Raw genomic sequence first — 25,657 nt, forward strand, 5'->3', positions numbered from 1 at the left:
TATATATATATATATATATATATATATATAGATATATTATATATATATATATATATATATATAAAGGATAGACACAACATGGATAGATTAAAAACACTTAAAAACTTACATTAGAAATAGGGGAAATTTTCGGAGACTGAGTCTCCTTCCTCAACCGAGCAGACTGCAGTTTTGAGAATTTTCGGGGGCTGGGCCCCCTTTGTCAATCAACCAGGAAGTGAAGTGGTGCACATAATGTGGGACCACACCCTCCACCCCTTCAACCACCTTCCTAGTGAACCTTGCAAAACTGGTGCTCACAAGCAATGCCTTCAGGTTTGAAGATAAATATTATCTTCAGACTCAGGGTACAGCCATGGGCACCAAGATGGCACCATCCTATGCAAACTTGTTCATGGGCCTCCTTGAACAGGATTTCCTTTCTAAACAAACCATATCCCCCCTGATATGGCTCCGTTTCATTGACGACATATTCCTCATATGGCCTCATGGACATGGTACCCTCTCCCACTTCCTCAATCAACTCAACTCCAACTACTCTGTCTCCTTCACCTGGAATATCTCTGAATCCTCCATCAACTTCCTAGATGTCAACGTAATCCTTTCCAACTCCAATGCCTTATCCACCAATACTTTCATCAGATACACACACACTCAACAGTTCCTACACTTTGAGAGTTGCCATCCCTACCACATCAAAAGATTCCTCCCACGTTCTTTCTTAATCCGAGGCCAAAAAATTTGCAGTGATCCCCACCACCTTGACCAGTACCTCAAAAAACTCCACCAATCCCTCCTGAAATGTAAGTATCCTGAAAGGTTGTTACAGAAACAAATCTCCTCCAAAACAGACACTTATCCAACCATAAAAAATTCCCAAATCCCACAAACTCCAAAGCTCTGTACTACCTACTTCCCTGGAATCGAAAACCTCAAGCCTGTCCTTAAAGATCTGTTCCATGTCGTCTCCTCCAATCCCTCTACCAAACACCTTTTCCAGCAACCACCCACCCTCGTTTATAAGCAACCTCCCAACCTCAAAAGAATTTTTAATAAAAACCAATCACTCACCTCTGATGAAATCCCAACTCCACCTGGTGCCCTACCCTGCAAACGCCCCTGCTGTAAAACCTGCCCTATCCTTCCATTTCCTTTACCAGTCCTATCATCAACTACACCCACCAAATTCATCAATCCAGTAATTGCATCTACCTCCTTTCCTGCAACTTCTGTCCTGCCTTCTACATAGGTGTAACCACCACTGCCCTAAACCTCTGGATCAACAATCACAGGGCTTCCTATAAAAATAATACTTCCCTACTCATCCCCACCCATGGCTCCGAGCATAACAAGAACTTTGACCAATGCTTCAAAGTCAAAGTCCTTGCTACTCTCTCTCCACAGCCCCCTCCATCGATGTCAAGAAGAAAGAATTGGCTTTTATTTGGGTGCTTGGAGCTGCTTCCAGTCCTGGTCTTAACAGGCAGCAATAGTACCATAACTATCAACTACTCTACACCAACTGTCCAATTAAATTGAAATAAATTTCATCATATAATTATAAGAAATTTCACAGCTATCAAATATATAATAAATTTTCAATAACAATAAAAATAAAAATAAAATCAATTCCAATTCAATTCTATAATTCCATTTTCTAATTTTATTCTACTTCATTTCGGATTTCTAATTTTAAATCTCCTCTTTTCTATCAATTCATAATCTACACCTTTCCTTATCCATATCCCACTCAAATTTGAAATTTCCCGCTTGAAATAACCCATCATGGCCCACCAACTAATCCCATAATCAGTATCAGTTCAGAGCTCGAACAGCTCTCTTATCGCCGATGATTAAACTGTAGCAACCTGATCCGTCTATGGACAATTCTATTGAATTGAGCATTCTAACCTATTAATTGAGTTAATTCGTGAGCTTTTATGACAGTTTGAAATTATTACTTTTAGTTGTGCTAGTTGTTGTGTATTAATTGAGTTATTCATGACAGTTTGAAATTATTACTTTGAGTTGTGCTTATAAAACTGTTCCAAATTCGTAATAGTATGAGTGCCTGTGGAAAGTGCAACCAACCGGTTAATCGATCTGATGTAGCTGATAAACTCTTCTGTAAGGAGTGTATTTTTATTTTCATATAGCTTGTCTAATATAAAATCAAGTGATTTATCATTTTTGAAAAACTCATCGTGGTGCTGTCCTGGTTGTCTTAAACAACAGCGTACATCAAGACAACACTCGTTAGATAGCACACCAGTTAAAACTAACGTGACCCCCGAGTCAAACTCTTCGAATATGACCGATCCTACTGTCTCAATGGAGTCTTTGGAGCAATTAATTAGAAATAGTCACTCGCAGTTCTCCGCCAGTATAGAGGAGTTAAAAAATATAATTAAAACCGGTCAGGATGGGCAGAGTGAACTTAGTAGTGTGATTAGTAAGCAGAGCGAGATAATTGATCGGCAGCAGCAGCTCATAGATTCACTTTGGATTGAAATCACTTTTGATTAAAATAAACAGCTTTGATGTAGTACGGATCTTTATTATTCAATAAAATCTTAATCCAAATAGATTCAACCAAACCGTGATAAAAAATTATGATAATAATACGGCCGTAAGGGACTGCGAACAGCAACAAGTACTACCACCACCCCTCAACCCCTGATCACCGACCTATCCTGCGGAAGACAGTGTACAGCTCATCGAACAATTCTCATTATGATTCCATCGTACAACCATGTTTCAGTGAGGACAATTGCATCAGCATCACACTCTAAAACCTTCCGGAAAAAGCTTGGAACTTTGGAACACAGACCTCTAACATTTTGGTATGAGAATTGAAATCCAGTATTATGAGCAAAAAATAAAAAAAAAAACTGAACAAAATGAAATAAAATAAAAAAGAAATAATTATATATGGGGGAGAGAAGAAATGAAATATGATAGGTGATTGCAGTGAAATTTTAAACTGAGGATGATAAAAATTATGTGATGAAGTATTAAGTATTATCTTATTAGTATTTGTTTTAAAGTATAACACAAGCCTGTCCATGGACATTATAATAACATTAGATGAGATTTACCTAACCAACTCCTGATTCATAGAAGAAGAAAAAAAACAATAATAGTAACTCCAACTATATATACATGCGATTTGAAACCATGTAAGAATAAAAATTGTGAAAACAGCAGCAATCGATTTAATTTAGAATGAAAAATTGTAATCGTGAAAGTACGGAAGCTTAGATTGTTTATCATTTAATGCCCTATATATATATATTGCTATTGAACTGCCATTATATTGAATTTTATTATGAGCCTAACTGTATTGCTAACGAAAAGTAAAAGTGACCTATCTTATCTGAATAGGACCGATAAAATGAAATCAAATTCATCAATAAGTGAAAACAACTTGATAGCAGCAGAATTGATTAGTGTGATTCAGAACGAAAAATTATTATAAGAGAACAATCATGAATAAAATTAAATACTTTGCACCTTGTATCTTCATACATTGCATCAGCCAGAAAAAGAATGAACTATCACTACATTAAGAATAACAGCGAATACTGTGATAAGATACGAAGGATGAAAACCGAATAAAAAGTTTGTATATTCACAAGTAACAAACTGGCCGTTTACCAGAAACTGTAAAATAATAATATATCCGTGACTCCAGTACAAATGGATTGACAATTAAAGCTTATTTGAGGAGAGATAATTTAAAGCTTGGGGAAGTTTAAATCATTGTCATTTCTTATCACTGTCGGTGACCTATCATTTCCACTTTTACGGATACAAACACATCCAGTCCGATCAACCCATGCATCTTTGATTACTCCTTTCTTCTTAAGATCACGAGCCATCCCTAGAAGTTTTCTTCTCTTAGCAGTGAGACTGTGATTGATGTAGATTGGACCTTGACCTTCAAGACCGTGGACCTGTTGCCTTCTGAGGACGCCTATCTTAATTCTCAGCTCCATGAACTGATCAGCATTGAGACGTCTCACAAATCTGACGACGATGGCCGAAGGGGGGCCCGCATACCGCCGCCAGCTGCATCCGCCGCGTGACGTCCTCCGTACAAATCGGCAATCGATGGCAGGCGTCCACCATACTCGGCGTCACGTTCAAGCCCACCGCTCGTCCCACCTCAGCAATCATCTCCATCACATCTTCGTCCGCCTTCCCGGGAACACCGTGGATCTCAATCGTATTCCTTCTGGTATACTGCTCTTGGTCATCGAGACGATCCTCAGTAGACTGCAGTCGCTCACGAACTTCTTTGATTTCAATCCAAAGTGAATCTATGAGCTGCTGCTGCCGATCAATTATCTCGCTCTGCTTACTAATCACACTACTAAGTTCACTCTGCCCATCCTGACCGGTTTTAATTATATTTTTTAACTCCTCTATACTGGCGGAGAACTGCGAGTGACTATTTCTAATTAATTGCTCCAAAGACTCCATTGAGACAGTAGGATCGGTCATATTCGAAGAGTTTGACTCGGGGGTCACGTTAGTTTTAACTGGTGTGCTATCTAACGAGTGTTGTCTTGATGTACGCTGTTGTTTAAGACAACCAGGACAGCACCACGATGAGTTTTTCAAAAATGATAAATCACTTGATTTTATATTAAGACAAGCTATATGAAAATAAAAATTACACTCCTTACAGAAGAGTTTATCAGCTACATCAGATCGATTAACCGGTTGGTTGCACTTTCCACAGGCACTCATACTATTACGAATTTGGAACAGTTTTATAAGCACAACTCAAAGTAATAATTTCAAACTGTCATGAATAACTCAATTAATACACAACAACTAACACAACTAAAAGTAATAATTTCAAACTGTCATAAAAGCTCACGAATTAACTCAATTAATAGGTTAGAATGCTCAATTCAATAGAATTGTCCATAGACGGATCAGGTTGCTACAGTTTAATCATCGGCGATAAGAGAGCTGTTCGAGCTCTGAACTGATACTGATTATGGGATTAGTTGGTGGGCCATGATGGGTTATTTCAAGCGGGAAATTTCAAATTTGAGTGGGATATGGATAAGGAAAGGTGTAGATTATGAATTGATAGAAAAGAGGAGATTTAAAATTAGAAATCCGAAATGAAGTAGAATAAAATTAGAAAATGGAATTATAGAATTGAATTGGAATTGATTTTATTTTTATTTTTATTGTTATTGAAAATTTATTATATATTTGATAGCTGTGAAATTTCTTATAATTATATGATGAAATTTATTTCAATTTAATTGGACAGTTGGTGTAGAGTAGTTGATAGTTATGGTACTATTGCTGCCTGTTAAGACCAGGACTGGAAGCAGCTCCAAGCACCCAAATAAAAGCCAATTCTTTCTTCTTGACATCGATGGAGGGGGCTGTGGGAGGGAGAGTGGCAAGTACTTTGACTTTGAAGCATTGGTCAAAGTTCTTGTTATGCTCGGAGCCATGGGTGGGGATGGGTAGGGAAGTATTATTTTTATAGGAAGCACTGTGATTGTTGATCCAGAGGTTTAGGGCAGTGGTGGTTTCACCTATGTAGAAGGCAGGACAGAAGTTGCAGGAAAGGAGGTAGATGCAATTACTGGATTGATGGATTTGGTGGGTGTAGTTGGTGATAGGACTGGTAAAGGAAATGGAAGGATAGGGTAGGTTTTACAGCAGGGGCGTTTGCAGGGTAGGGCACCAGGTGGAGTTGGGATTTCATCAGAGGTGAGTGATTGGTTTTTATTAAAAATTCTTTTGAGGTTGGGAGGTTGCTTATAAATGAGGGTGGGTGGTTGCTGGAAAAGGTGTTTGCTAGAGGGATTGGAGGAGACGACATGGAACAGATCTTTAAGGACAGGCTTGAGGTTTTCGATTCGAGGGAAGTAGGTAGTACAGAGCTTTGGAGTTTGTGGGATTTGGGAATTTTTTGTGGTTGGATAAGTGTCTGTTTTGGAGGAGATTTGTTTCTGTAACAACCTTTCAGGATACTTACATTTCAGGAGGGATTGGTGGAGTTTTTTGAGGTACTGGTCAAGGTGGTGGGGATCACTGCAAATTTTTTGGCCTCGGATTAAGAAAGAACGTGGGAGGAATCTTTTGATGTGGTAGGGATGGCAACTCTCAAAGTGTAGGAACTGTTGAGTGTGTGTGTATCTGATGAAAGTATTGGTGGATAAGGCATTGGAGTTGGAAAGGATTATGTTGACATCTAGGAAGTTGATGGAGGATTCAGAGATATTCCAGGTGAAGGAGACAGAGTAGTTGGAGTTGAGTTGATTGAGAAAGTAGGAGAGGGTATCATGTCCATGAGGCCATATGAGGAATATGTCGTCAATGAAACGGAGCCATATCAGGGGGGATATGGTTTGTTTAGAAAGGAAATCCTGTTCAAGGAGGCCCATGAACAGGTTTGCATAGGATGGTGCCATCCTGGTGCCCATGGCTGTACCCTAAGTCTGAAGATAATATTTATCTTCAAACCTGAAGGCATTGCTTGTGAGCACCAGTTTTGCAAGGTTTACTAGGAAGGTGGTTGAAGGGGTGGAGGGTGTAGTCCCACATTATGTGCACCACTCCACTTCCAGTGATAGGACAGGTTTTACAGCGGGGGCGTTTGCAAGGTAGGGTACCAGGTGGAGTTGGGATTCCATCAGAGGTGAGTGATTTGTTTTCACTGAGAATTTTCTTGAGGTTGGGAGGTTGCTTATAAATGAGGATGGGTGGTTGCTGGAAAAGGTGTTTGGTAGAGGGATTGGAGGAGACGACATGGAACAGATCTTTAAGGACAGGTTTGAGGTTCTCAATTCCAGAGAAGTAGGTGGTACAGAGCTTTGGAGTTTGTGGGATTTGGGAATTTTTTGTGGTTGGACTAGTGCCAGTTTTGGAGATTTGTTTCTGTAACAACCTTTCAGGATAGTTACATTTCAGGAGGAATTGTATATATATATATATATATATATATATATATATATATATATATATATATATATAATCATCTTGAAAAAAAATCAATCTTGATGAATTTTAGGTTTTGATCAACAATATCTTCCGATTCTTACCATTTAGATGTGTAATTCAAGATCCCTCTGGGCATATTTTTGTGCTCTACAATCTGAGATCAGGTATAGCGCTCTATCTCATATAGATTTCCAGGTACACCTGACAACAATGCTCCTTGTATTGTGAAAAACATCTCATTTTCAGCTTCAAGCAGCTTCATTGTCCTCACATTTGTATTTCGCACAATGACGAAAAAAGAATTGAAATAGGCCTGTAAGAATCCTCGGTTAATTAAGAATTTATATGCAACATTTCAAGTAAATCAGTCCAGTAGTTCAGACGTGATGATGCGTCAAACATAATTTCCCTATCCTTTACACGTGTATACGTGTATAAGCCAGTTCTTTCCTTCATTATAGTATAGATGATGATAGATAGATGGATGTATCTTTGAATTAGAATAACTTTTGAATGGTTTGAGTTATCGATGTGCGGTTTTCACCATATTTTCTCTTGAAATCCTGTGTCGAAATCATATATCATATGACCACTTTCCAATTTAAAAAAAATGAAGTTGAATTCAAAATGTATTGTGTATTTCGCATAAGTTCATGAGATTATGTTCTATGAGAATCAGCCGTTAGATGCACTTCATTTCAGTATTTCCTAGTGGAGAGGCGCGCTTAAGGACACCTCAAGGATCAAAATTTCAAACAATTATAATTTTTGACACAATGCTCAGATTTCATCGTACTACACTTCATTCTTCTCGGCTCGTCAAGACGGTTCAAAATCATGCATCATAAGTCAAATTCGGTCGAAAAATGGAAAATTTATTGTTGAGTGTACTTAAGCCCATATTCCAATACACAAAAAATGGCCAATTTCTATATTCATAAGCAACATAATAATCTATACTATAATAAAGGAAAGAACTGGCTTATTCACGTACTGAATAGGAAAATTATGTTTGACACATAATCACGTATTAACTACTGGACTGATTAACTTTAAATTTTGTATATAGATTCTTAACCAACCGAGGATGGTTATAGGCCTATTTTCCATTCTTCAAGATTTGATTACATCAAGTTTTCAGTTTGTCAAGTGTCAAGTTTTCAATTTGTCATGCTTCCAGTTGTTGTATGGAAGCAGCTGTACATTTCTTTTAAAAGGGAAATTAGAAGATAGGTATGATTGGGAAACCTATTCGAATAATAAAAACAGGTTTTCCGTCGACCCAAATTTCGTCTAGCATTTTTGAACCACCATTTTGAATTCAACTTCATTTTTTTTAAATTGGAAAGTGGTCATATGATATATGATTTCGATACAGGATTTCAAGAGAAAATATGGTGAAAACCGCACATCGATATCTCAAACCATTCAAAAGTTATTCTAATTCAAAGATACTGATATATAATCCATCTATCTATCATCTTCTATACTATAATGAAGGAAATAGCTGGCTTATACACGTATACACGTGTAAAGGATAGTGGAAATTATGTTTGACGCATCATCAGGTCTGAACTACTGGACTGATTTACTTGAAATGTTGCATATAAATTCTTAATTAACCGAGGATTCTTATAGGCCTATTTCAATTCTTCTAGATTTCATTAGGTCAAGTTTTCAGTTTGTTAAGTTTTAAAATAGACCCTTGCGAAGCACGGGTTACCTGCTTGTTTTCAATAAATGAGAGCTGACGGAATATGTTTGAGTAGCTAGACTATAAGTTAAGTTAATACGAATTAAATAGATGATGTTTAAATCAATTTAAAATTCCATTCACGTTTGTATAAATGCATTCAGTTGAAATAAATTAAGATACGTTGTTAATTGGTTTAAGTAAAACGTTCAATTGTTGATAAAACTTAGTTAATCTGTTGAACGGGTTTTTGTTGCTGCATTAACGTCCACCTCTGTAATAGTTTGCTCAGTTGTGTAGTTGCTAATCCATTTCTGTTCGATTGCAGGATCACTTGCTTGATTTGTGTACATCGACCAGTTTTCGACACAACCAATGTATTATCGGTTCACAGAAGAGGCAAGCGACATTTGGCAGGTACCGTATGTTTGTATTTCAAAAATCCGTTTTTTATGTGCCCTAAACATTTCTGCTCAAAAATATCAATGAATTATTTGTAATTAGATAACAATGATTTTGAAAGTAATCTTACTAGTACGAAAACGTAGTCTCACAAACTAATACGATCAATTATTGTCAAATTCACATCACGTAGGAAAAAGGCTGCATGGCTAAGTCTAAACGGCGGCAAAACAGAAGAAGGAAATTAAACTGAAGGAAATCTGCAATTCGCCGACCGACAATCAGGTTTATATCAACGAACATCTTTCATCATTCTTCAAGCGTTTGTTCGGGAAGGCCAAGGAATTGAGAAATAAAAATAGACTCATGTTTGTCTTAACGACTGTAAAATATTTGTAAAGGAGAGCGAAAAGTCGCGAACAAAAAGAATTGTTTGTGATGAAGACCTAGACATATTCAACGGTGATTGATATTTTTCCGTAATGTCAAAAAAGCACAGTGCATAGGTTCATTGTCTTTTGTTTTTTGATCATATCTTTGCGATAATCGATACATTCTGACACATTTTTTTTCTCGGATTAATAAGTCTAATTTATTTTTTCCACCTTTTTATTTTTTTTCTCGTATAATATATCTTCTATATTATCTCATTTTTTACTTTCCTTGCCCTATTACCATAGGTAATTTACTTTCCTTGCCCTATTACCATAGGTAAGGATAGTATTGCTTTCCAAAAAAAATTAAGGTACCCCAATTTCAAGTTTTCTATACGTTTCAAGGTCCCCTGAGTCCAAAAACATGATTTTTGGGTGTTGGTCTGTGTGTGTGTGTATGTCTGTGAACACGACAACTCCATTCCTAATCAACCGATTGACTTGAAATTTTAAACTTAAGGTCCTTATACCATGAGAATCCGAAAAACCATGTTTTCACGATTTTCTCAAAAATGACTTGGGGGGTCCACCCCATCCTTGAGAAAGGAATTTTTAACCTCCTTTTCGTGCATGAGGTATATAGAATAGCTGTTTTCACGACTTTTAAAAAATAATCGAATTTCACAATTTACACAATGGAAAAAGTACTCTGAAAACAATAATTATATATACACATATACAGAAGTCTGATCGTAGTTTCAAATAATATGTTGCCGCCAATCGTCATTATGTTATTCGCCTAAATTATTCTCGTTTAAGAATGGGGCTTACAGTTCAATGAGCAAGGAAAGTTGTGTGGGAGTACCACACCAGATTTTTTCTATATACCTTTCTTCCTTTACTCCTCTCACGCTTCATTCTGCTTCATTTTTTATTCATATAAGTTCATATTACGATATAATTAATTTGAGTTATATAACTAATAACAATAATTATAGCTTCAATGATTTGATAGATCTGGAATTTTACAGAACGTTGGAGAATGATGAAATAGTTAATTTTCACCCTGACCAGTTTGATGATAGTTCCAATGATTTCATTAATGTTATTCATATGAATATTCGAAGCATAGGAAAAAAATTTGATGAGTTTTGTTATACTTTACAGAATTGCAAACTAAACCATGATATTATAGTTTCATCAGAAACATGGATAAATGAGAATATAAGCTTCAATTATAGTTTAGATAGTTTCACTGCACTAAGTAAACCAGGTCATCTGAATAACTAATGGTATATGTGTTTTTATAAAAAGTGGTATATTATTCGATGAAATCACTCATGTAAATAGGGGAGCAGATACTCTTTCAATAAGATTACAAATGAATGGTTCAATTATAAATTTGATAGAGTATAGTAGTGATCTCCAGCCGCTGACATCGATGTTTTCTGATGTGATCTTGATACACAACTGAGAGACATTCATAAGACACAAAAAATTATCTTGCTGGGTGACTTGAATATCGATCTATTACAGAATAGTAAAACCTCAAATGAATATATCAGTTTAATGCAAATAAACGGTCTCAAGTCGTTACAAGCCAACACGAGTAAATGATAATTCTGAAACCTTTATTGATCACATTTCCTACAGAAGTCCAAAAATTGGGGAGGAAAACATTTTAGGAATAATTCATTAAACTTCTATAACCGATCATTTTTGTACAACTCTCCATATTAATATAAAAAACAGGCACCTAATAAACAAAACAACTTGAATCAATACAAGGAAAAAATAAATTATACCAAACTCTTCGATTTGTTGAAGGAGGAAACATGGGTTGATGAACTTTCTGAACTGGACGCCTCTACTGACTTGGATGATATAGTAAACCGATTCGTAAAAAAAGTTATTATCTTATATAAACTATCAACTCATCAAATAAAGTTAAAAAGTAAATCTAGACCTCTAAAGGAATGGATAAGTTCAGGTTTGGTGAATTCAATAAGAATAAGAGACAAAATGCATAATACTTTGAAAAAACAACCTTTTAATGTCACGTTGAGAGAAAATTATAGAGTCTATAGAAATTTACTAAATAAACTTATCAAATCAGCAAAAATCGACTTTCATAAAAACAAATTAAAATCATGCGAAGGGAACAATAAAAAGGTATGGAGCTGCATTCAAGAAATATTAAACAGTAAACGCCAAAATGTTCTGCCTGGTATTGATCCTGAACTACTAAATAATTATTTTTCAGGAGTGGGAAGGTCTTACGCGGAGAGAGCCTTCAAGGAAAATGAAAATCTTCCTTATCTGGAAACCACTGCTGTTTCTAATTTCCGACTAGTGAATTCTTTTTTTTGCATCCTACAAGTTCACTAGAAGTTATAAAACAAATAATTTAAAAAATGGTGCATCTTCTGGTTTTTATAATTTAAGTAGTGTTTGTTTAAAAAAAATAGCAACTCTCATAGCTCAGCCCCTTACATTAATTTTCAATAGATGTATGAAAACTGGACATTTCCCAAGTCACTTTAAAATTAGAACAAGGAGATTTGACCATTCTGTCAAAAGTTAAGTTAGTTGACATTCATTCAAATTAAAAGTGTTTAAAGTTTTGATCCTTGACGTATCCTTATGGGTGTCCCCCCACCCGGAAATAATGGAATTAAGTGTATCTAACGGGTGATTCTCATGAAAAATAACCCTCTTCTGATGATTTCAGCCGAAATTTGTTTTTTTTTTTTTGGTTAGGAAGGCCTTGAAAAGGTATTATAATGAAAAATTTGTATTTTTACTGGATGATTTGTTTTCTATTTTTGGGTGTCACCCCCTCCCCCTCTACCAAATTCGAAAATTCCCAAGTAATCCTGTTCAAAATTAATTGCTCTTTCACGTGATGTGTGGTTTTTCATCATTACTAGTGAAATATCCAAGTTGTATAGGGTGAAAGTGGTGGGTTTGCATAATTTTGAAAAACTCATAAAAAATACCCCTTTTTTGAAAATTCGTAGCTCCGGAACCAAAAACCTGCGCGACCACTCAATTTATTGGAAATTCTATTTTCTTTAATTTTGTCGAGAATGATTTTTCTTGAGAAACTCAAGGTTTTCGAGATTGAATGAGAAATTCGAAAAAAAGTCCGAAATTTTGGGGGGTTTTGGGGGTGAAGCCGCCCTCTGGCGTGTCAGCAAATTTCGGATTCGAATTCAGCGCCTCAAAATAGGCTATATATAGAACTGTCGAGAAAAATTCTTTCAGGGCTGTTTCCTGAAAAACGACCATTTGACTGGACTACACAATTCTTCGAACAGGACAAGTTCCTTGGACAACAAAATTGACACACTCCTTCGTCCTTTTTCAGGATATAAAAATAACATTCAAAGTGCATAAGAAAAATTTGTTATGATTTATCATTATTTATAATTTAGTGATCTGAAGAATTTATTCCATGCAATTATACTACAGTTTTTCCATTCAGCTGAGACAATTTAATAGCTATAACACGCTCTGACACATGTTGAAGCGACAAAGTAAGTTCATACTTGAAGAGTAATTTTACTTTCCTTGCCCTATTACCATAGGTAAGGAAAGTATTGATTTCCCAAAAAAATTAAGGTACCCCAATTTCTACATTTATAAACGTTTCAAGGTCCCGTGAGTCCGAAAAAATGGTTTTTGGATATTGGTGTGTGTGTGTGTACACGATATCTCATCTCCCAGTTAACGGGATGACTTGAAATTTGGAACGTAAGGTCCTTACCCTATAAGGATCCGACACGAACAATTTCGATCAAATGCGATCCAAGATGGCGGCTAAAATGGCGAAAATGTTGTCAAAAACAGGGTTTTTCGTGATTTTCTGAAAAACGGCTCCAACGATTTTGATCAAATTTATACCTGGAATAGTCATTTATAAGCTCTATCAACTGCAACAAGTCCTATATCTGTGAAAATTTCAGGAGCTTTGCCACATCCATGCAAATTTGATTTTAGATTCTCAATTATCAGCCTTCATAATATGAAATATTATAATATATAATATACCTTATATAATAAATATTATATACAATTTGAACAAAAAATTTCAAGTGGAAAAGATTGAGCATGAAAATCTCTGCAATTAATGTCCAGTAACATTTCCACCTATAATTGAAAATAAGCTTGAAATCTGAGAAAATGTGATTATTAAATTGCAAACTGTTGGCAACTGTTGGTTCTATCAAATCATTCACTAAGAAGAGATAGCAGATCTCGTGTGTTTCCAGCGTTATTGACCTATCACCAGTTGTCTCATAACTTTGAATAGTAGACTTGAGATGCGCGAGTACACTAGCGTCAGGTGATCAATTTTCTTAACGGCAAGGGAAGTTGTGTGAGTGCGCCACACCAGATTTTTTCATTTCAAATAGGATCCCCTATAAAACCTACTGTTAAAGTGTTCTTGAGAGAAGTATTCAGCTGTTTTCAGAATTTTCATCAACTCTGTATCATTGAAAGTTGCGGGCTTCAAAGATTACAATACAACAGTTCTTCAGCGAGTTATAATCCATTATAGTGCATAAATCACAACTTTTACATCTACAAAATGATATGGCTTGATATAGGCTATCAATGTGCAATTTCTGCCATTTATTTTCTTTTGAAACTCTGTATCGAAATAATGAATTTGGTGGATTCATATTAGTATATTTAAGATGTTGAAGCGACAGAGTAAGTTAATATTTGAAGAGTAATCTTTAATTTCAAATTAGAACCCTAACTTGAACAACTATGTCTTAATTCAAATCGCAATTGACAAGTGTACGTGACGACTAGTTAACGGTGCCACCGACCTAGTGCACGCGCAGCTTTAGTGGTCCCCACTGTCATGAACGTTTTGTATCCAATCGAACACATTAGACTGTAATTCTATCGGTTTTCTCTTTATAAAGTGTAAGTTCTTGAGACCACTAGCTCCTAGCAGACAGGTATGAACATTGAAAACAAATGTCTTCCGTTATTCGGAATGCACCTGAAAATGGCCATAAATTGTATTATCATGGTTTATTACATCATTATTTCATTGCCCAAGCGATCCTGGGTTTCATCCTTAGCAAATAAGAGTAAGATCTGATTGAGTAGGGAATACTGGGACTGGTTTGGACGTGGGGCAACATTGGGCATTATAATAATTTCTGATACATTGATGGTCAAGCTGGTGAACCTAACAGTTAAATCTGTAGTTCTTTTCATATCTATCAGCTGGCCTGTAGACCAATGGTGAAAAAGTCCAAGAAAATTAACTTTTTATATTATTTCATTTCTTTGCTTAAAATAATATGAGATACTTCATCGTAGTGATTCAGGCACTCAGTATTAGTGATTTCTCATCATGTACAATAAACATTGTGTATATTTCCCAATATACTGGGAATGATAATATGATCACCAACTTGGATAGATAAAACTATTTTGAGATTAAGGATGGATGATTTTCTTTATTTATCGCAATTGGGGCTACATTGGGCATGTGTGTGGTTACTGTGGACAGTGTCCGGAAGAACGAAGACGGCGCGCATGCAAAAGTTCTGTCAAGCTGTCAGAAGGGTAAATCAGTGAGGCACTGAAATGACGCGCGCTCTCTTCGTACCTCTACGATTCGAGTTTGACAAGGTTTCAAAATTCAGGCTGAGTATATATAGCTTAGCTTGAAACTTAAGTCTCCACATTAGAACGAGCGTAAGCGAAGTTCTCACTTTTGACTTACTGAAGGCGTTTTCTGCCAGTTTCAGTGTTAAACAAGAACTTTAGATAGAATTGATCAATCAGCTTCAAATTTCGAACATGAATTCTTCAAACCTTTTTACATGTCAAGTTTGTTGGACAATAAAATTGACTCACTCTTTCAGAATATAGAAACAAATTTACTATTTTTAAGGCGAGTGTAGCGAGCCTGTCGGTTAGTTCCCAAAAAACTGCACTTGTACAAAAATCATGGTGGTCAAATTCCATTCAGTTTTTTTCGAATGCACATGCACATTGTGCATTGCAGTATTGCACAACAATAACTTGAAAACAATAGGCTACTGTAGAAATGCTTGAAAGTTGCAATAATTTCAACAATATAGAAGTCTAAATTACTTCTATGTTGTTGAAATTATTGCAGCTTTCAAGCAGCTTAGAAGTTATTTAGCAGAATCGTACTCCAATCAAAAAATAAAATAACACTTACAATTAAACACAGAAATATAATTAACAGTTAACATAAATCGAAGTTCACTGGAATTCATATCAATAAATTCGGCTTAAATCAAATCACACAACTGGAGAACACTAACAGAAATCTACAATATTAATATTTTTTAATATTCACCATTCGGTCCTCAACACGCCGATTTTTGATGAAGGGGTTCATTGAAGAAAACTAGAGAATAAGTATTAGCACGTATATTTATATATATTATCAGAGAGAACGAAGACGGCGCGCATGCAAAAGTTCTGTCAAGCTGTCAGAAGGGTGGAATCAGTGAGGTACGAAGAGAGCGCTCACTGAAATGACGCGCGCTCTCTGCTTACGAAAATGATTTATGACCAAACTTCAGCCAGGTAGGATGCGCGTCTTCTTCGTACTTTCACAGTGTCCATCTCAGTTTCCCATTGTGTCCAATGTAGCCCCATTTCAAATATTAGTTTGTAAATATGTTATTTTATGAATGAGAAATAATTGTAAATGGTTGTTAAAAAAACTTTGTTTTCTCTATTTTTTCTGGTTATTTTTATTATTCTTGGTTCTCATTTTTTTATTATTTATGCTTTCTTCAAATAACCTTTCTCTGTTCAATGATGCTCCTGTAATGCGGACGTGACCTTGTTATCAAGGTCATTTGCATGCAGGGTTTTATTTCGTACAATGTATTTTTTAATTTCTATGATTATGTATGTATATTTCAATTATTGAAAATATATTTCTAGTGATTCTGTATTTTGTATTTTAGCGAAATAAAGTTTCTTTCTTTTTTCATTTATTTTTTTATGAATGTGACTGAAGGTACTGGTATAATCTATAAAATAATATGATGCCCCATAATTAAAGAAAAATTATCCTCGAGAACAATTTTATAACATTTATTCGCCATGCATATAATGTGGAAATTCAAGTGCAACCAATCAAGATTTACTTGTCATCAAATCGCCTCAAATGAAGTCTGTAAACTATTTAATTGGGAAAGTTTTAGAAATTATAGAAGCAGGATCTATCTAACTGTTGAGGATCAATCTATGATAAACATATTTAAGATGTGTGTGTAAGGAAATATATCTGATTTCAGTAAGAAGAAGCCTTCACAATATTTGAAAAATCTGGTGTGGCACACTCACACAACTTCCCTTGCCGTTATGAAAATTGATCTCCTGACGCTAGTGTTCCCGCGCATCTCGAGAGTCTACTATTCAAAGATCTGAGCCAGCTGGTGACAGGACAATAACGCTGGATACACACGAGATCTGCTATCTCTTCATAGTGAATGATTTAATAGAATCAACAGTTGCCAACAGTTTGCAATTGAATAATCACATCTTCTCAAATTTCAAGCTTATTTTCAATTTTACGTGAAAATGTTACTGGTTATTAATTGAAGAGATTTTCATGCTCAATCTTTTCTACTCAAAATTTTCCGTTTAAATTATATCTGATACCTGATAATTGGAAATCTAAAATCAAACTTTGTATAGATGGGGTGGAGCTCCTGAAATTTTTACAGATTTGGGACTTGTGGCAGTTGATATAGCTTATCAATGACTATTTTAGGAATGATTTTGATCAAAATCGCGAAAAACCCTGTTTTTGACAACATTTTTGCCATTCTAGCCGCCATCTTGAATTGCATTTGATCGAAGTTGTTCGTGTCGGATCCTCATAGTGTAAGGACCTTAAGTTCCAAATTTCAAGTCATTCCGTTAATTGGGAGATGAGATATCGTCTACACAGACGCACATACCCTCATACACACACACACACACACACACACACACACACACACACACACACACACACACACACACACACACACCACACACACACACACACATACAGACCAATACCCAAAAACCACTTTTTTGGACTCAGGGTACCTTGAAACATATAGAGAATTAGAAATTGGGGTACCTTAATTTTTTTCGGAAAGCAATACTTTCCTTACCTATGGTAATAGGGCAAGGAAAGTAAAAAATTAAAGTTGAAAGAGTTCAAATGTTTTTAAACTGATTTGAAATTTTGTCATAGAATCGTTATATTCATTTTATCCTATTATTTATTCCATTTCATTTAATATGCTCAAAAAATGTTAAAAATATAAAATCATCCCTTTCTTTCGGCCAATGTTAGCTCAGAAATGGGGATGAATTGGACAATTGTAACTGAGATGGTTTTCAAACTCCTAATCTTGGTTGATTCTGAACACTTTGGTGATAAAACCAATCCGATATCACTCACAATAATTAAATAGCAAGCAATATGAAAAATTTCTGTCAATAATGACCGCAATCTTGAATTTTGCAATGATGTCGAATATTTCTGTTGTTTCCATAATTATCTTCTCTTATATATCTATAAAAGGCTAAGCCCCGACAGACTGAAATCACACCACAGCCCAAACTACTGAGCCTAAAAGCTTGAAATTTTGCACAATTGTTTATGGTAGCCTCAAAACATCCACTAAGAAAGGATTTTCTGAAATTTGCCCTCCTGAGGGAGCTGGGGCCCCCCAAAAAATGTGTACTTTTTAACCGCTCATTCCACAGCAAAGTCATGAGGAACTCGTTTGTTCAGCTACAAAAAATAATTAGATCTATGCAGAAAAATTCCGATCAGGAGTACAGGGGGGGTTCAGGAGAGGGCTTTTTTGAAATTTTCAATGTAAAATTGAAAACAACACTACAGCTAAAACTGATTGGCCTACAGACTTAAAACTTTGCACAAATATTCTTCAAGCATGCTAAACTTGGCGCACTAAGAACGGATTTTGAGGTATTTTGCCTTTAAGGATTTCAAAAGATGAAAAAGGATCCTATTGAGTAAGGTTATGAACATGGTAAGGTGAACGCCATATGGAACTGAGATTATTGACACATGATATTCTAACATTATGTTGTAATCATTGGAAAGCTTAAAATAATCTTAACAATCAGCTGATCGAATTAATTTTTCATTGATCGAAAGCGCCAGCTTGCCATGTGTGAGTTCCATTGTTGTATGCTCGGCCAGTCCGGTTTGCGCCTTCTATCAGCTGTATGATGTGGAGTCTCATACATTCCGATTAGAACAGAGCACAGAGATTTTCTTTGGTTAGGAGTTTGTTGATAATTCTTTTTTCAAATTTAAATTCTATTGCTATCAATCTCATTGAAAACTTTCTTAATAGACAACAAGATTACAAAAAAAAATTCGAACATATACCTACATTTATTTGTAGCACGACCAGAAAAAGGCAAACCTTAGTCGTGAGTTCATTCAATATAACTTATATATATTTTTTGTTAATATTTTGTGAATAAAAATACGAGTTGATGAGAGATGTGAGTAATTCCTTATATTTGATCCAAATGGTTATTCATATTGTAGTAGTCGGTGTCACTGCAATCAAAAGTTTTTTATTCTGTAGCTAATAAATTTCATATGTATTTTTGAATTGAATTACTAAAATGTATTGATTCATTGATTATCCATAATGTATCCAGTGTCCATAGTGGAAGTGATTGAACTACTCAAAATTAATGGCTTACTGGTCCCTCATAGAATTTATAGTATTCCTGGTGATTGAGCCTGTCTTTTTTCAGCGTTGACTATTAATAATAAAGCTTTATTTACAACTAGCCTACCCGGCGAACTTCGTACCGCCAAAAGGTCAATGTATCTCATGTCACACTTGACTTTATTTGGTGAATCATGAAATTCATCTGACAATCAATATTTTTATTTACATCTCAATACGGACTTCCTATGTGCTTAGTCATGCAGCATTCATTATTCCGAAAACATATTCTACTTAATCAATTGGTAGTAATATCTATCAGTAAAGTGTTGAATTTAAAAAAAAAAAATAAAAAAATAGATAGGTTAAATCAGTGTTTCAGAAATGAATTCAATGTTTTCATAGTTTGTTGTTGATTATCAATAGATGGTCCAGGAAATATGCGATGTATGATGAATCACACAGAATTACAATCATATTCTTTCCATCTTCCATTTTAGTTTAGGATGAATATAAGCTAAGCTAAATTCAATTTTTTCTAAATTATTCTTTCATTCTTCAGTAATAATTAATGGATGCAATATGAACAACTCTCTTTCATGAGTTGAATATTTTTTTCCAACATTTTCCAGTTTTTCAATGATTGATTGATTGATTGAGTACTTTATTTATGTAGATTACAATATATACTGTCTTATACACTTATATACAATAGCTTACAATACAGCAAAATTATAGATGAATTTACATGATATAGACTAAGAAAATAATTATTGAACTGTTTATGATATGAAAAAGCAATTTGTAATATAATAACTATAGATAATAATTATATTGTTATGCATCTACATAAATTGGCGGAGCTTTGGACATATCAATGTCCATTCTTCGGAAAGAATATTAAAAATATCCTCCCCACTAACTCTCTACCAAAAAAATGATAGGGGAGTGATAATTATTTGTATAGGTCTTGTAAGGAACGATTATCTGCAGCTGGTACCAATCAACTACACTAACTTCAACTCCAAACTACCGTTTTAATACCAGTACACAATTTATCACAGGGTGACGTGTTTATTATACAGCTGGTAATAACTTCAGATGCTCAATCATATTATCACAATATGATCTTGAATCATTATCATCTTTCCGTTCTTCGGTAGCCGCTCTGTTTATTTTTTAGACAATTTCGAAAACATAAGTCTGTAAAATGGATCAATAAATAATTATCATTATCATCCCCCCCCTCCTATTAAAATTCATCTTCAGAAACCATCTTCAATATTCACACAACATATTCCCAAAGTTTCATGCCGTTATATCAAGTAGTTCTCAAGTCTATAGGGAACAAACAAACATACAAACACACAAACAGACATTCATTTTTATGTAGGTCTATATAGATTTACATTCGGCTCAAACAAAATAACGTTGACAACTTTTAGTTCTGTTTTATTAACATTCTTTTTTCAAATCATTTTCAAAAATTTCATGTAGTAACCTACTATTGTGTTTGAGACACTTCTGGCGCTATCATAGTTTCACCATTATTATGTTCCACAGTTCTATCTCTTGCAGTCGTTAACTATATCTATAATAAAGTAGAGAACTGGCTTATATACGTACGGGATAGGAAAATTATGTTTGACGCATCATCATGTCTAAGCTACTGGACTGAAACTAACTTGCAATTTTGCATGTAGATTCTTAATTAACCAAGGATGGTTATAGGCCTATTTTCAATTCATCAAAATTTCATTACGTCAAGTTTTCAGTTTGTCAAGTTTTGAAATAGATCCTTGCGGAGCACGGGTTTCTGCTAGTCATCAATATTCTTATTCGGCTTGTTGTAACAAAGAGATTGAGACCATTTGCAAGTCTCTATCTTGAATTAGTCATGAAAAAATCGATTTTATAGTTCTATAGCTTGTTACCTCATGCGTATTGAAAAACGCACCAGAAACCGTGCAGGGGTTTCTTTGGAGGGCGCTGGGGAACTTATTTCTTTGACGTATAGTGCATGAAGATATATCGTTCCAAAGTTGAAACAACGCTCTAAATTTCATAGATTCAAAATTTCTATGTATCTCTTGCAAAAAAAAAGTTATAATGAAATGAAATTTGATAAAAAATAGAAAAAACGTTTTTTTGGGCTTTTGAAGGTTATAACTGAAAAAATATGCGCTTTAGAGGAAAATGTTATAAAACAAAAGTTGTAGAGGGAGATTTTAAAAATATTTTCGTCTAGAAAAACGGTTTAATAACTTGAACGGTTATCTTGAACGGTTATTGAAATACAAGCGATATAACAAAACCCTGAAAATTTTGGCGGCCATCTTGTTTCCGAGGTGTTTGCCTGTGATTTCGACTTACCATCATCACGATCCTTATTATGCTAGACCTAACGAAGAAATTGAGACATCTTCCACGGCTGTTACCCAAAAATGACCACGGAGTGCCTTATTCATGACATTTGCGTCCGGACTAATAAGCTAAAATCCTGCGATTTCAATTGGTATAGGTTTTACGGTGATCACCATTCAAATCAAACTGAGAGTGTTTATATGAAAGTTGTCCAACATAGCCCTGTTTCCTTTTATTGAATAATTCATTTAAAGTATCTTGGAAATTTGAAATTTATTATCTGATATTAAAATCTATAATATTTCATTTATGACTTTGTCAGTAACACTAACATAAATTATGTTGTTGTACTAAGACATGATATGTTGAATTACTAGATTTGGGAAATGGGAATATTATTTGAATGTTGATTTTTTCAGAATTGGAAAAGTTTCTAAAAAGGAAGGAAGAATTATCTTTATTAGACGTGAAAAGCAAACATTTGGAAACCAAAGGAAATGTCGAGAAATCGTTGTTGGGCTGTAAAGCTGCCAAGTTCAAGCATCTCGAGATGAAGAGAAAACCAAGACTGGATGTGATTGATTCTAGTAAGTACTCATTCTAGTAATACTACTTGATGCTTAAGCCTTTCATTCACTTTGAAAGATTTGCGGCCTTGTTGCACTTGAATTGAGGTACTGGATTACATTGTCCTCTGTCTCGATCTTCGGTTCTCGTGTGCAATGGCCAATGGGGCAGATAACATTGAATTATTATATTGTTTGATTGTGATGTCAGCATAGAAGACTAAAAATAGGTATTTATTGCATTATGTTGGGGAAGTTGACTAATTTACTAGGTCATCACGTAATAATGGGCATGGGGGAATCGCTTGGCTTTCGAGAGGTTAAATGGATCCAACTCTGTCAGTAGCTTCTCCACAGCACCATTTTGAAATTAACTAATTTTGCATAGAGGTTCTCAATTTACGAATGATGATTATTGGCCTATTTTCAGTACTTCAAGTTTTTAGTACGCTAAGTTTTCAGTTTGTCAAGTTTTCAATTCGTCATGCTTCCAGTTAGTTATACTTTGCTTGAGAGTGGTCATAGATAAAATAGTGTACGTATCCAACGGTTTTTCTTCTATCTATATCTTCTTCTATAGCGTTACTATATAAAGAAAGCAATAGGCTTATAAATGTACGGGATAAGAAATAAATTCGGCACATCATCACGTTTGAACTACTCAACTGATTAACTTGAAATTCTGCTTAAAGGTTCTTAATTTACCTAGGATGGTTATAGGACTTTTTCATATTTGTTAATCGATTGATAAAAATTTTAATAATTAGAACAAATTTATTCAATTTTTTATGCAAATTTTACGTAATATAAAGGCCCAATCAAGTCGTTTTGCTATTGTAAATTATTAATTTCAATATCAGCATGGAACTATAAAATTGAACTCAATCTATTCGTGCTTTAAAGAGACATTTGCGGAGCACGGGTTACCTGCTAGTAATATAATAAAAGAAAGAATTGGGTTATATACGTACGGGATAGGAAATTCAGGAATTAATAATCACGTCTGAAATACTGGACTGATCAACTTGTAATTTTGCGTATTGATTCCTTATTTACCGAGGATGGTTATAGGACTATTTTAAATTCTCTAAGATTTCAGTACGTCCCTTAATTTTTCCAGGCCCTTGCGGAGCAAGGGTTACCTGCTAGTAATCAATAGAAACAAGGAAACTTTGTGGGTTGGTAGTTTATATCCGTGTGTTTCAATTTCCTTAAAATTGGATCCGGATCTCAAGGTTGAGTACGATTTATCTAAGCTCAGGATCATGTTTTTCACGTTTTTTGTTGTATAGAAACAATTGTCAGACCAGTGATTATTACGTCTACAGTATTGAAAAATCTAGTCATTCGATTTTCATTACGGTCGCCATTCCTATTTCTATTTCTTCCACCACTGATCCGTCTGTCTGTTGAATTGAATCTAACTATTGTAGTTTTTCTGTGTTGATTCGGCACTTTCTCTTTCTCTCTATCAAGGTTGTGATTCTTATTGTATTGGACTTCTCCATTCAACTCACTTGTAACTAATATTTGATTCTTCTTTCCAAAATTGTTTATAGAATTTTAATTCTGGAACTGAACTCATTTTACTTAGATTTGATACTATGGTACTGAGAAGGTCTAATCTTCTTTCTAATCACTTTAAAATGGGGGGAATCACTTGGCTTGCGAGACGTTAAATGGATCTAACTCTTATAACTTATGAGAAAGGAACTATTTCTAAAAAAATATAACCAAATATTTAATAGAGAACTGAAAAATCGATTTAATTGAAAATTGAGAACAAGAACATTTGATTTGAAATAGAATATAAATAAGTTTTGAATAGAAAATAACAGTAACAATAATTATTACTTGAGGATTTGCCGTTGAATTAGATGATTAAATAATCGTGATAAAAACGTACAGAAACTGTCCTGGACAATGGTGTCTGTCGATACAGAGGGGTGTCGATACAGAGGGGTACAGCCGGGCACGTTCATCTGCTGTTCATAGTTCCAGTTTCCATCCTCGTAATCGACTGACAAGAAAATCTAATTTTCCAGTCCAATTCCACTTGTCATCAATTTTTACTGTCTTCGACACTTTTGAATTTTTAAACAATGGAATATCTCGGATTGAATATCTCTATTGATTCATGGTAAATATCGGCTACATTACTCGTGGTATTGACTAAATAATGTTAAATAATGCAACTTGGCCGCGGTTGAATTTAATGCACATATGTGTGCAACCACAATAACTTCGTTACCAGGATCTGGGAGTTTTTGTGAATGGAGATTTTGGTTAATAATGTATTTTCTATTTGCTTGCAGACAAGTTACCACCAAAAAAAATTGTTCCAAGAAGTGCTACCTCTCAATTAAAAAGCTACATCAAAAAATCTGCCCAGACTCAGTCTTTTACGGAATTAGTTGATGAAATGAGAGAAGGTTCTCTATGCTCAACTACTAGAACAATAATTGGAGAATTATCAATCAAGAAAAAACTTTCCCGGAAAACAGAATGCCCAAAAACTGAACATTCGCATGTTAATGAAGACATCGAACGCCGCATGTAAGTATGAAGAATAAAACCAAGCATTTTTGTATAGCCTAATACTATTTTGATGATGTAGGTAATTTTTCACAATGTACATATTTCAGTGTTTTGCATCAGTTATAATTATCGTAATATAATTTTATATTATTTCTTGTTCCTCTCTTATTAGCACAATAAAACTTATCATTGCAGAGCTTCAGCAAAGCCTCAATGCCTTTTTCTATCTATTCCTTATTCCCAAAAATAATAGGCTTGAGGAGGAAAGTAGATTGTAGCTTCCAATTAAAACAAATGGAAGATTTCAAGTCGGAGAAAGAAGTCTAATATATATAAGAAAGTTTAAATCAAGATCGGAATTGATTACAGAAGATTGATGAAGAAGATTAATTATAGAAATATTTTATTTAAGAACCATCACAACCAGCCGACTAATATTAATTTGAAAACAGAATAGGCCTACACACATTATAGAAATATCATAAAATATAGAATGAGAAAAAGAACAGAATTATCACAATAAAATTATTGAATTAAATAGAAATAGTATTAACGATCAATGGAAAACTGTCAATACACTTCTGGGCAATATCAAATCCAATAATAATCTAGATCAGATAGTGTTACAGAATGGTGAAATAGATAATGAGCTGAAACAAATTGCCAACAACGTTAATAAGTTTTCCCTTTCAGTTGTACAAAATAGTAAATCGAACATAGAAAATTATACACAGATATGAGTGATACACATGAAGCAATTTCTTCTTTTGATAGACCAGTTAATATTATTTTTTTTCAAATCCAATTTCTATGGAGGAACTGCAAAATATCATAAAATAATACAGCACCAGGAGTGGATAGTATAAAAAAATTAAATTAATCCACTCTAAGAGTTCTGGTGAAGTTACATTCTTTTTCTCTAACACAAAAAAGTTACATTTATTGATCACATTATACGCAATTCATTCATTCCTATTCTTCGATTTCATCATTTTAATAATT

At 34.6% G+C, this 25,657-nt stretch overlaps 1 protein-coding gene across 1 annotated transcript in view; it reads left to right on the forward strand.

Moving 5' to 3' along the window:
- LOC111055312 (sodium channel modifier 1) overlaps window positions 1–25,657 on the forward strand; it is a 51,637-nt gene that overhangs the window by 21,531 nt on the left and 4,449 nt on the right. Inside the window, exons 3-5 of the mRNA XM_039440046.1 lie at window positions 9,003–9,091; window positions 21,971–22,138; window positions 24,433–24,673. Of these exons, the coding sequence (XP_039295980.1) occupies window positions 9,003–9,091; window positions 21,971–22,138; window positions 24,433–24,673 (498 nt within the window). The remainder of the gene's footprint in view (window positions 1–9,002; window positions 9,092–21,970; window positions 22,139–24,432; window positions 24,674–25,657) is intronic.

Source organism: Nilaparvata lugens, chromosome 1 (genome assembly GCF_014356525.2).
Source record: "Nilaparvata lugens isolate BPH chromosome 1, ASM1435652v1, whole genome shotgun sequence".
Classification (NCBI taxonomy): domain Eukaryota; kingdom Metazoa; phylum Arthropoda; class Insecta; order Hemiptera; family Delphacidae; genus Nilaparvata; species Nilaparvata lugens.